General features: G+C 51.0%; 1 protein-coding gene across 1 annotated transcript; it reads right to left on the reverse strand.

Moving 5' to 3' along the window:
• Nucleotides 1-4,993: 4,993 nt before the first annotated feature.
• Nucleotides 4,994-8,047, reverse strand: LOC100123011 (zinc finger protein Noc). The gene is made up of 2 exons (XM_001606568.5): nt 7,651-8,047; nt 4,994-7,479 (listed from the first exon to the last, which is right to left on the reverse strand). Exons 1-2 carry the CDS (start codon nt 7,735-7,737, stop codon nt 5,947-5,949), a joined length of 1,620 nt encoding a protein of 539 aa, XP_001606618.1. The 5' UTR covers nt 7,738-8,047; the 3' UTR covers nt 4,994-5,946.
• Nucleotides 8,048-11,822: the final 3,775 nt, after the last annotated feature.

Genomic DNA, 11,822 nt, shown 5'->3' on the forward strand with positions numbered 1-11,822 from the left:
ATTCGCACGCTGTTTAGCTGCGGTGTGATTTCGACGACAAAGTGGTAAAAGTGCAGACGATCATTACGCTTTATATGGTCGGTATGGTAGAGCCCGTTGCCGAACCCAGGAATTCGCGTAAAAAATAGCAGCTTCGCTTTATGCGTCGCGCGTTACAAAATTCAATGGAAATAAACGATTAGCTTCGCGCCGTACAATACCTATCTCTCGATCCTTCTTTCACAATTTGTTTTATTGTTCAATCGCGCGTATACGCCAATGTGAAGCTATTCTTTTTATCTAACTTCTGGCATCGCTTACAAGTAGCCGTATTATAGAGGCGGTATTAATCTCCCGCATTATGTTTTTCGAGGACGCAGCGAGCGGTTCGCAGACAAAAACAACACGCCATAAATCTTCATTCGGCGCCTAATACTTCATTCCGCAACAATAAGCATTCAATCACATGTTATCGACATCATCATAATTCTAAGCCTTATGCTTCCCCCTCTTGCTCTCTCTTTCTCTCTATCTCTCTCTCTCTCTCTCTCTCTCTCTCTCTCTCTCTATATATATATATATATATATATATATATATATATATATATATATATATATATATATATATATAGTCGTTCGCTTCGCTGAGCTTTCTCTCTCGCTCTCTGTCTCTCGACGAGCTGGCGTAACGTAGCGCGGCTCACTACTCGCCTACTTCTTATCCTATTCCGTTCAATTGAACCCTTCTTGTTCGATTTCGCGAGAAACAGCGATAATTCTCAATCCGGTGATTTATTTTTCCTCTCGAGCAATTTCAACGCGGCGGCGGCGCTCGCTTACAGAGAGAGAGAGAGAGAGAGAGAGAGAGAGAGAGAGCGAGGGAGAGAGCGAGGAAGAGAGAGAGAGAGAGAGAGAGAGAGAGAGAGAGAGAGAGAGAGCAGCGAGTCTATGGATGAGTTATAGTTGCTCTTTGCCGTCGCGCATTCAAGCGGTGATGTATGACTCGAGAGCGACGGAGAGAGAGAAGCCGACAAGCCAGACCAGGTCTTTAGTGTGCGTGTGTGAGCAGCCTTCGCTTCTCTCTCTCTCTCTCTCTCTCTCTCTCTCTCTCTCTCTCTCTCTCTCTCTCTCTTGCTCTTTCTGCCAGGACGTACGGCCTGTTAATAACGGCAGGGATGAACGAACTCGGGGCCAGATGCCGCTGGCGGCTAGAAGAACGAGATGCACGGCTACCGCTGCCACTGCTGCAGCCTTCCCCCTTTGTGTTTTATTACAAACGATACGTCAGCCACGCCACCGACGCCGCCGCTGCTGCTGCTGCTGCTTTTATATCTGCGGCTTGTGTCTGTTATTGATGCACTACATTGTCCGCTGACTCGCACACGCGATACCTACCGATACACCGGCTCCTATACACTCTGATAGACGTCGATCTCTCTTCCTTTGTGCAGCGCTCTTTACCTGCGCGAATTTTCCAGCGCGCCAGGATTTCTGACGAGGCTTTGATGTATATGGATGTATCTATCGATCTACATCGGGAAATCCTTTCGCTCGGAGGATTGTCTTACGGCGGGTGCGGATTTCATGAATCTCGGTCCCATCGCGTAATCCGCCAGCTTCGGGATCCTGAAATCCTAAATTTTTAATGCCCAAATCGTAAATTCCCGAAGCGTCATAATCTCTGCCTAATGCGTCTGGTGGGAATTCCCGGGTTCGACGCAAGCGAGTTTAATCTCTGATACGTCGTCGTCGTCGTCGTTTGGGGGAAACTAAGAAGCCGACGTTTAAGAATCTTACCTGCACATGCCGGCTGCGTCTGTAAACCAGATTTCGAGCTTACTTAACCGTCTTAGTACTGTGTTTTTCGCCGTAAAGATTTCAGTAAGTGAGCAGGCCGAGCGTATCCATGTATTCGTTGACAGCATTACGCTTTGAAATCACTCGAAAAGATTGGCCGCACAATATGAAGCTGAATATTTTACAAATTTTATAGTCCCGCCGCTGCGTTTATATGCAGTGAAGCGCATTTTATTCCAATGCTCATTATTTCGAGATTTTTACCTCAACGCTGGAAAGTATGTGGGTTAAGTACGTCGTAAAAATATTAAAAATTTTATCGCGATATTACGAAATGATAAAGAGTGAATTCGCGCATTGTGATCGACACGAATCAGCGTAGCCGCTGGAATTCGAAAAGAATCGAGGTTAGATATTTAATAACCTGTGAATTGTGGCGAAATTGAACAGCATGCAGTAGTCCCAGTTATTAGTACCACCAGCAAATGAAGCGAATAATTGTGTAGTAAATAACGTCCCAGCCGAACGCGAGCGAAAGTTTGACTGACGTGCACGAAATCCATACTCCATCCTCGCGTTGCCGAAGTGCATTGTATGCAAATGCGGAAGTAAATAATGGCTCGTCGACGTCACAAAGCGTCATTTAGTCGAAGTAAAGCGCGACCCATAACATTTCAGCCGCCGCAACCAGCCGCGCTCGTCTAACGCTTCTAAAGACAAAAGGAATGTACGGCCTCATTGTTTACCAGCTGTCCGAACGATCGAGTCTAGCCCAGGTATTCATTTCGGATGTAAATTGAACTTGCTGCAAAATTGTTCCGTTACATTGCGACAGTCGCCTTAATAAAGTCGTCGTTTCGAATGTACGTCTAAATACCGAACGAGCTTCTCGGACCAGATTGCCGTCCGCTCGTCAAGAAGGCAATGAGATACGAGTGATTAATTTCGAGTCGACGGCGTTAGAAACGAGTTCCGAGTGTATAATTTTACTTTCCGCAGGCGCGGATATACACGAACGCTTGTTAGGCGTCACTAATGTCTCAAATAACAAAGCAATAAAATCCACGGGCCAATAAATAACGACGGCTAACCGAGGATAAACAACATTTTTTTCTCCTCCGCGAATCTCTCTCTCTCTCTCTCTCTCTCTCTCTCTCTCTCTCTCTCGTGAGCTTCGGAAAAAGAAACACGGCTCAGCTCTGTTTACGACGCGACTCCCATTCGAATCGCCGCGGCGACTTAATGATAAACTACATATCGCCGCGCGGCCGTGTACATTATCCGCTAATTCGAGCGTCTCGCGCAAACAAACTCCCGCTTGCATAATATCCTCGCGATCCGAAAACAAACGGAACGAAAAAAAACGGAAATCTGAGTACGTGCGCATACGGAATCGGCCGCCGCGGCGACACGTTACTAATTGAGATTCAGCGGGGCGCGTAATCGCCCAAAATAACACGAATTCCAATCTGAGGAATGGCCGGGAAAAATATGGCCGGAGCCATTCATCGTCGCGGTAAAATCACCGAATATTTCACTCGCTTGCGCGGCGGCGGCGCGTTAGACGGGAAAAAGAGAGAGAAGAAGACGGAAACGATACGATATATCTATATCTCTCCTTCGGGCTTCCCACCCTCGCGCTCGCTCGCGCGCGCCGGGCCTCTAGACTGCAGATTTATGCGCCCCGCCTTGCACCGCTGATATCCGAGAACTCACGACCCGCTTGGCTCGTAATGAAAGAAATAAATTTACTCTCGCTCTCGCTCTTCCCCTCGGCCACCGCTGCCTCCGCCGCTGCTGGTGTCCGGGGATGGGAAATCCGCTTCCACGTACAACTTTAAAGTTCCTTCGCTCGCTCGCTCGCTCGCTCTATCTTTTCTTCGGCTATACTGTGTAGCTCCTCTCTCTCTCTGTCTCTCTTTCCGTGTTATTCGACACATGCGAGGTAAATTAGACCCTCGTAAAAGAGCTCTTAATTGCTTTTCGTATATATCTCAGCGATGCGCCCCGGGACTTTAACTCGTGACTTTTAAGCTCTTTCGGCTGGATTTCACTCGACGCCGGCTATTTTCGATTTCCAGTGTTTAGGAAGTCACTCTCAAGTTTTGACGATGCGTTTAATGCGGTTGACGCTTTGCTCCGAGAGTCATTGAGAGCCGCGCGCGCGCGACTGATATTTATGCGTTCTTCATGGATTCTCTCTTTCTCCGCGTGCGCGCGTGGATTAAAAATAAGATATTTTATATTCGAGCGCGCGGCCGCCGGCCGGGGTGTATTTCGAGCGTCGCTTAGTCACGCCGTTGCAAAGTGCTGCCGCCACCGCTGCTGCTGCTCTCCCGCTGTTTTGTAAACTTTTTCAGCCGCGTTAAATAGAGCGCGAAGTATTTTCAACTTTTAATCGTTGCGCGGCGGGCTTTCGACGTTCGTTATTGTTCTGCGAGTCGAGCGGATAAACGCTAATTATTAATATCGCTCGAATGATAATTTCCTGGAAAAGAAATAAATTGCAACTCGGGCGTACGTGTCACACGGTGTCGTTCGTGCCTTCGACGTGTGCGCGATAATGCGTGTTGTGTTTTTCTTCTACTTCGCCGATGTATATAGAGAGAAATTACTCCGTTAAACTTTGAAATCCAACTGATGAATCATTTATCGGGCGGTAAGTGCCGTTGCAACCACGCGCGCGCGGAGGTATATCAAAATTGTAAAAGTCTCGCATGTGCCATAAACTATAGCCGCTGCACTAGCAATTACTTGCTGGATACCCGGTGATTTTACTGGCGTGAATAAATAACGCCGATCGATAGTGTTTCTTTTTCTTTCAAAGACGTGAACTTTCCGCGTCAAACTGCGTGAAATAATAATCTTCCAGTCTTACGGGCTGTTTGAAAAAAAAATAACCGAGTTATTTACCAATATTTGTATTTTAATAAGAGATGCTATCAAGTTTTACTCGTGTTCGAGTTAGCAATGCTTTCGAGATAGATCGCTGTTCTATTCAAGTTCGAGAAATAAAAAGTTAAAAAAAAGAAGTATTACATCGTTTGATATCCGAAGTACTCAAGTGTGCGTTGGAAGATACGCATCTGGCGATTGATTTATTGAAGACGACGCTTATGCTCTTCAGCATATAGGGTTATAAATAAAGCTGTTTGCCTGAAGGAAAGGGGATGGTGATACGAGGAGGAGTTATCAGAAAATTACATAACAAGATAGATTTGTGATTCTACAAACGTGTTTATTAAAGCGGTATGGAAACTCAACGATATTTACAGGTCGTATATACAGTGCTCATGACATAATTATATACGTGTAATATTAAATTATCTCGCAGTGCATGCCCGCGATCGACGACGAGCCTGGCGCACAGTTAGATGAGGCGAACATACTTTATCTCGCTCGCTCGACACCCGATTATATCGCATCTCATCGAGCCTCGAATATAAGTTTGTAACGAAACATTTTTATGTACAGCAGCGTCGCGCGCGAAACCGGATTCTTCCGAGGAAATACTCGATAGTCCAGAACGAAAAGTCATCGCTACGCACATTATATAACATAGTATCGCAATTTTATACAATTTTTTTTCGCTCATCCGCTTCTCCTTCTTCGTTAAACGATAAATTCTCGCCTCGGCCGACGAGAATCGCGTACATAAATAAATAAGACGATATAAATATAAACGTGTACGACGGCGCGTCGTAATTTTTTCACTTTCCTTTTCCAACTAACAAACGAACGAAGAAGAGAAACGAAATCGTAAAAGACTCTCCTACGCTCCAACGGCTTGCCTACATAACTCCGAGAGAACAGTACAATATCACAGTTACATTTATGGACAAAGAGTATTCCTCTCCGCCGAGAGAAGATACGAGTTTCGTCAAATAGAGCAGTCGTGGCTCTCTCTCTCTCTCTCTCTCTCTCTCTCTCTCTCTCTCTCTCTCGTACGTGACGCACTGCACACACGCGGGCACATCGGCGACGAAAGAAACGTCTTCCTTCCCTCGCTCTTCGCGAGCGACGCGTTGTCACAGAGCACAAATCCCTGTCGCGAAGAGCCGAGCCGTGTCGCGGTGCGGCGCGCTTCTCTCTTCAGGTTGCCGAGCACACTTCCTCCCGGTCGTGCGCTTCAAGAACTTGGTACACAGATTCAAGTCGCGGTGTAAGCACTTAGGGGTGTACGGCGGCGCCGATCCTCTGCCCGTAGATGGTGTAGGGCGAGTAGTACGGGCCTCCGAGTGCGTTGAAGGCGCTGTAGGGCGAAGCGGCGAGCGAGGCTGCCATCGGGCCCGTCGGCGGCTTGCCGTACGGGTGGTAGCGCGCGCTGAGCGGGCTCAGTGACGGCGCGGGATAGCTGCCGGCGGCTGCCGCGGCGGCCCTGTGGAGTGCGGCCGTCGAGGAGAGCAGCTGATGCGAGTGCTGGCCGGCGGCGAGCAAGGCAGCGGCGTCCGCGCCGTTGGCGATGTTCGTGTGGCTGCGCAGGTGCTGCAGGAGCTCCTCCGAGGTGGCGAAGCGCTTGCCGCAGTAGGAGTCACCGCCGACCCAGTTGCAGACGTGGGGCCTTCCGGCGGCGGCTGCTGCGGCGGCTGCTCCGGGACCACCGAGAGACGAGGGGTAGCCAGCGAGCGACGGCGGCGGCATCGGGCCCAGCGAGCCCAGGGCCATGAGGCTGTACTTCTGGTGGTCGCACTGCGTGCAGCCGCTGGGGCAGGCGCCGGATGGACTGGCGCCGCTGTTCGCTGCCGCGGCCGCGGCCATCATCATCTGCGCGCTCTGCATGCTGTACTGGCAGCCCTGGCAGTAGGGGTCCTTGCAGACGGGCACGAGGGTCTCGCCGCCCGACGGAGTCTTCACGCGCATGTAGCTGAGGTACGGGTTGCTGTTCGGCGAGCCGCCGGCTCCGGGGTAGCCAAGGAGCGCGGCCGCGGCCGCGTGGTGGTGCGATGCAAACGGCGAAGCGCCGGCGAAGGGGGGTCGGAAGGCCGGATTCTCCGCGAGGCCCGGCGGACAGCAGAGCGGATTGGCCGCTCCGAAGGCCGCGGCCTTGTACATGTTCTGCAAGTTAGCAGCGGCCGCGGCGTCTTTGCCCGCCTGCCCGGAGAGGATTTCCATGCCCGAGCGGATGACGGGGCTGGCACCGCTGCTACTGTTCCTGGGCGACGCGCTGGACTTGTCGCGGTCGGCCGGGGTCTTGCGGTCTGCGCTGCTGGGGCTGCTCCTGTTGCTGGTCGCGCTGGCCTGCTGCTGGCTCGTGGCCGGCGAGGCGGACTTGCGACCAAGCGGGGTCGAGCGTGACTTTTTGTGCGAGCTTGAGCTCTCGGAGCCGTCACCACTGGCACTGTTATTAGCACTGTCGGGGCCACTGTTGCCACTTGCACTGTGCACACTGCTGGCCTTGGAGGCGGGCCTCGAGAGCTGCTCCTCGCTGCTGCCGCTGGACGAGCGTTTCGTCGACACAACATTTGTCTCGTATGGTTTAAAGGCTAAGTTTGCCGAGGATTTATGGTTATTGTTGTTGTTGTTGTGGCTGCCGTCGGACGGGCTGCTGCGAGTCCGCTCGAGCTTGGCTGCCGGCGGCGAGCGCGCGGACGAGCCTTTCGACGATTTGTCCATCGGCGTGATCAAGGGCTTCGTTGGCGAGTCCGCGCCGATCTGGCTGCAGGTCTGGGCTAAGAGAGCCAGTGGACTCTTCTTCGCATCCAACTGTAAGCAAAAAAATTGGTTGATTATCGTCGTTGCCTCGAAGGATGAATACCTTCGTTTCGCACTCCGAAATCTCCCAAAGTCTTACCAAGTGATAAAGTGTCTTAAGACTTCGGGAAAAATCGAGAAATCGCGAGCTCTGAAAATTCGGAAAATGAAAGAAGTACTGACCGTGGTTGGAAGCGGAGAGAGGTAATCCGGTTGCAGGTACTGATTGTGTCCGGTGGTCAGCATACTGCCCTCTTCGAGCACAACCATTTGGTTATTCACAAAAGTCGTATCTCACTTCAACACAAATGAAACAAAAAATCCTCCTCGACTGCAGTAGTTTTGAGAGAAATCTGCGGTTTCACTCGATCGAAGAAATCCAAAAGAACGAAACTGTTCGCGGCGCTCTGCCAAAGCAGGAATGCGCTCGCCGTCGGACTCTTTCACTTCTCGAGGCGGGGAGTCTCTGTACTGCAGAGAGAGAGAGAGAAAGAGGAATCAATGTGGGGAGCAACTAGTGACGCGGGAATACGCGCAGTTCGAGATCCAGGCGGGTAGTGACCGTAGTGAATCATCCGCCGCGCAGCTGAGCCTCCGTGAACTGAGCCCGCAGCACTCTGAGCGCCCCCTGCCGGCCGCCCCCCACTTCTCGGCTAACCTGTCGTCGCGCTGCATCCCCACCAGCGGAATGGCGGCTTGGGAGGGGGCGGGAGCAGAGCGGAGCGTAGAAGGGGGAGGTGCAGAGCGTGGCGACGGTGGGGAGGCATTCTAATTCAACACGCCACCCATGATGTTGGCTCGACGATGACAGCTCCCATCCCGGCTTTGATATTTCACCGCTTTTACGGCCGCGCGCTCCCTACTCTGGCGGCCGGCAACATCCTCTCTCTCTCTCTCTCTCTCTCTCTCCTCGCTCTTCTTCCTTCCTTCTCATGCGGCAACCCGATATTTTATACACCGTGAAACCTGTCTGTCTCTTCACTTTTCTCCGGCTCTCCTTCTCGCTCGCTCCTGCGCGGCATCAAGGCCGGGCTTAATAAGCAGCTTTCAAAATAGAAATGTAATGGGCCGGGGCGATAGCGACGGCAGCGTCGACGACGGGGAAAAGAAGGAGAGATGTAGGGGAAGAGGCAGCAGCTCTGTATACCACCGCGACTGCCGCCACCGGGTGATTGATTGCCCGTCGGGGTGACTTACCGACTGCCACGGGTTACGAATGACAGCCACTTAAGCGCCGTGTTTGCCTACAATTTCACGAAAGCGTTTTAATTATCGGAGTCCGCGTAAGCGGTCGGCGCTCCGAGTGTGACGAGACACGCTGCTTGCATCGGTGTTTCCTACATGCCGATGACTTTTGCCGCTGTGGGTGGAGACGGTCAATATATAAGGGTTGCGATATGGAGTCAGTTACTGATCGTAAATTTTAAATTTACAATTTTTATTCGTCAACACGTCCTTGTATCACAGTGACACCCGAACGATATTCGAACGTGTGCTGGAGATGTACGCTTACGGAGTCACATAATTTACAACTGCGCGCACCGAGATATACTACCTAAGGGTTCTGGCAGCAATTACGAGTCGTAAATTTTACGCATCATCCAACCGCAATCCTTCACTGGATCAACTGATATATGCGCCTGTATATATGTAGTGCACGTTAAACGCGCCAATACTGATTTATAGCGCTGAAGGAAATAGCTCCTCCTCAACAACACAGATTTTTCAACATATCCGCGATCGCCGAGCGCATAATTCAATTTGCAAAATAATGCCGCAATCGTTCTCATCAACTGCGCGAGCGAGGCTTGCGAAAGCAGCGCAGAAATTGCGGCTCGGTCTTATTAAGATCGAAACTCGTACAAATGAAAGGAGCCGTACAAGACGAGTCGAGAGTCCAGGAAAAAAAAATTAATAGATCGTAATTTGATGTCATTGTGGGCACTTAACCTTATTATAACTCTCGCATCGCCGCGGTGCCGAAGAAGAAGATGTAAGGCTTCGAAATAGTCTTTCTCGGTATCGTTAATTTATTCCCGAGAAGCCTCCTCTCTCTCTCACTCTCGCACTGCCCTTCTTTCATATCGTTCATCTGAGAGAGAACATCAATTAAACGAAGAAAATTTTTTTGATTGTAGCCAATTATCGACCCTCTTCGATAAGTGCACAGTCGCCGCGCGCACATCCTTCTCTCAATCCCGCGCGCGGGTATCTTCAAACGCGCGCAATTTCTGTCTGTGTGTGTGTTGTCGGAGAGAGGCGGAGAAAGAGATTCGTCGCCCGAGGGACCTTTTCTCGATCGCTACCGGGCTTTCGATACTGCAGCGAGATTAGTGAGCAGCAGCAGCGAACGAGCCTCTTAATTCCCTTCCTCTCCTCCTGCCGCTTTGGCTCTTTTTTTCCTTATCTCGGGGGGCTGACGCGAGAAATTCTCTGCGTATCTCTCGGAGTGCATAAAGGCGGCTGCGGCGCGAGAGATAAGCCGCGCTGTATAATTCATCGCGGTGGTTTGCGAACTCGGAAGAGAAAAAGAATGCGCGAGGAGAAAAATGAGCCGTACATTGTAATTTCTGCGCTCAGTCCGATGCGCGCGCGCGGGCGCGTCTTCTCCTCCCGGGAGAAGGAGTGATTGCTCGGCGTGAGATTTTTTTTCTCGCAAGAACGGTGTTACGTGCGCAGTATATCGCTGAATGTTTTACGATGACGCGAGCTTTGCATAGTTTTCGCATAAATTCGCGGCCTTATATGGGCAGTATGTTTGAAAAAAAATATCTCTTTTCAAGATTGCTTCGAGCCAACGTTACGCGGGCTTGAAATATTGCACGACGGAGCTGTTTTATTTTTGATTAGTTTGCGCAACGAGAGACCCGATTTTCAAAACTCGATGATTTCTTTTTTCCGCGCGCGCACACTGAAAAAAACACAGTCGTTTCTGCTGTAAAGTCCGGTAGTTTTAACCGTTCTGCCACCGTAACGACTGTTCAGTAGGAACAACGGGGTGCCACTGGTAGTTTTGGCGAGTCGCGACTCGTAAAACTGGTCGCTTACGCGGGACACCAGCAAAAACGACCGAACTGATTCTTTAAAACTGCTGAACTCTACGGTAATTTTGGCGAGTCTTCGTACAATGACGGATTACTGGTGTGAGTTCAGTTGAAATGGCTGTACGTGTTTTTTTTCAGTGCAGTTCCGGCCGATCGAAGAAGTCCAAACTCGCCCCACATCCGTCCCGCCCCAAAACGCAATTTCCTCCTCTCTCACACGCAGCCCACTACTCGGTTTCGCTCCACAAAACCGCTCGAGCAACTCGAGTCACACGCGTGCACGCACGTCCTCCGCGCTCAGCACGTGCGCTCAGCCCTGTCCAGCGATTCTCCTCAGCTCGGAGTTTCCGCCCCGCCACCCGTAAGAAATCCCCGTCAAAGACTGTTATTTGAATCGTTCCGTCATCCGCCCTGTCAGAGAGCGCGCAGCTTCTTCTCTCTTCCTCCTCGGAGCGGAGCAGAACTGACTCGCGTGCGCGCGAGGAGAGAGCAGTGGCGGAAAGTCAAGAAGAGAGGCACAAGTGTCTGTGTGTGTGCAGTGTGTCTGTGCGCGAGCCGAACGGACGGCGCCGCTAACGACCTAACGCCGAGGCTATCCCCGCAGCTCTCTCCCTCGTCGTCTCGACGCTGACGGATGTGTTTACAGCTAATGTAGCGGCCCTTTGAAGTTCGCCGCTCAAAAGAGCGAGCGGCAGCCTTTCCAGCTCCTCGGATCTTCTTCATCTCTCCTCGCTATCTCTCTTTCGCTCTGCTCTTGTCTTCTCTCTTTCTTCGCTGGCTGCTGCTCTGCTGACTTTGTTTTTTTCTGTCTCTCTTTCTCGATGCCTCTCTCTTGACTATATACACGCTCCACTTGAGCCAAGCATCTGCTGCACCGGCTTCTTGCGCGCCGAAGATGAATGTTTTGTAGGCTCGATAAGATTAGTCATTAGTTCGTTTGAGAAATGAGAAGCGTTTCGCTCGTCATTTTTAGAGACACGCGCGCAGGCACGGCATTTACGATCGCGAGGAGGAAACGATTAGTTCTCGAAAGACAAAAAAAATTATGCGCGCACGCTAACGAGATAGCTCCGAACGGCCATTCTCGAGGGAGAGAACCGTGCAATATACGTACAAGCACCGGTGCTCGAAAAAGTCGGCAAAGCTGCAAAGCCCCTTTTCGACGCATTCACGGCCTCGTCACTGACATTGTAAACAGACTGATCTACGTCTAGCTGGAAAAGCTCACGCGACGAAAATTGATTGTTCCCGGCCAAAAAGAGCCCGGGAAAGTCTCGCTCGTGTAGTGTCATTGAATTTTCGGAACACATA

This window comes from Nasonia vitripennis, chromosome 3, assembly GCF_009193385.2.
Source record: "Nasonia vitripennis strain AsymCx chromosome 3, Nvit_psr_1.1, whole genome shotgun sequence".
NCBI classification, from domain to species: Eukaryota; Metazoa; Arthropoda; class Insecta; order Hymenoptera; family Pteromalidae; genus Nasonia; species Nasonia vitripennis.

Excerpts from the sequence above, each read along its gene's own strand:
- LOC100123011 (XM_001606568.5), bottom strand. The coding sequence starts at position 7,737 with ATGGTTGTGCTCGAAGAGGGCAGTATGCTGACCACCGGACACAATCAG. Across the intron at positions 7,480-7,650 it reads TCTCTCCGCTTCCAACCACG|TTGGATGCGAAGAAGAGTCC; the intron begins GTCAGTACTTCT and ends TTTTGCTTACAG.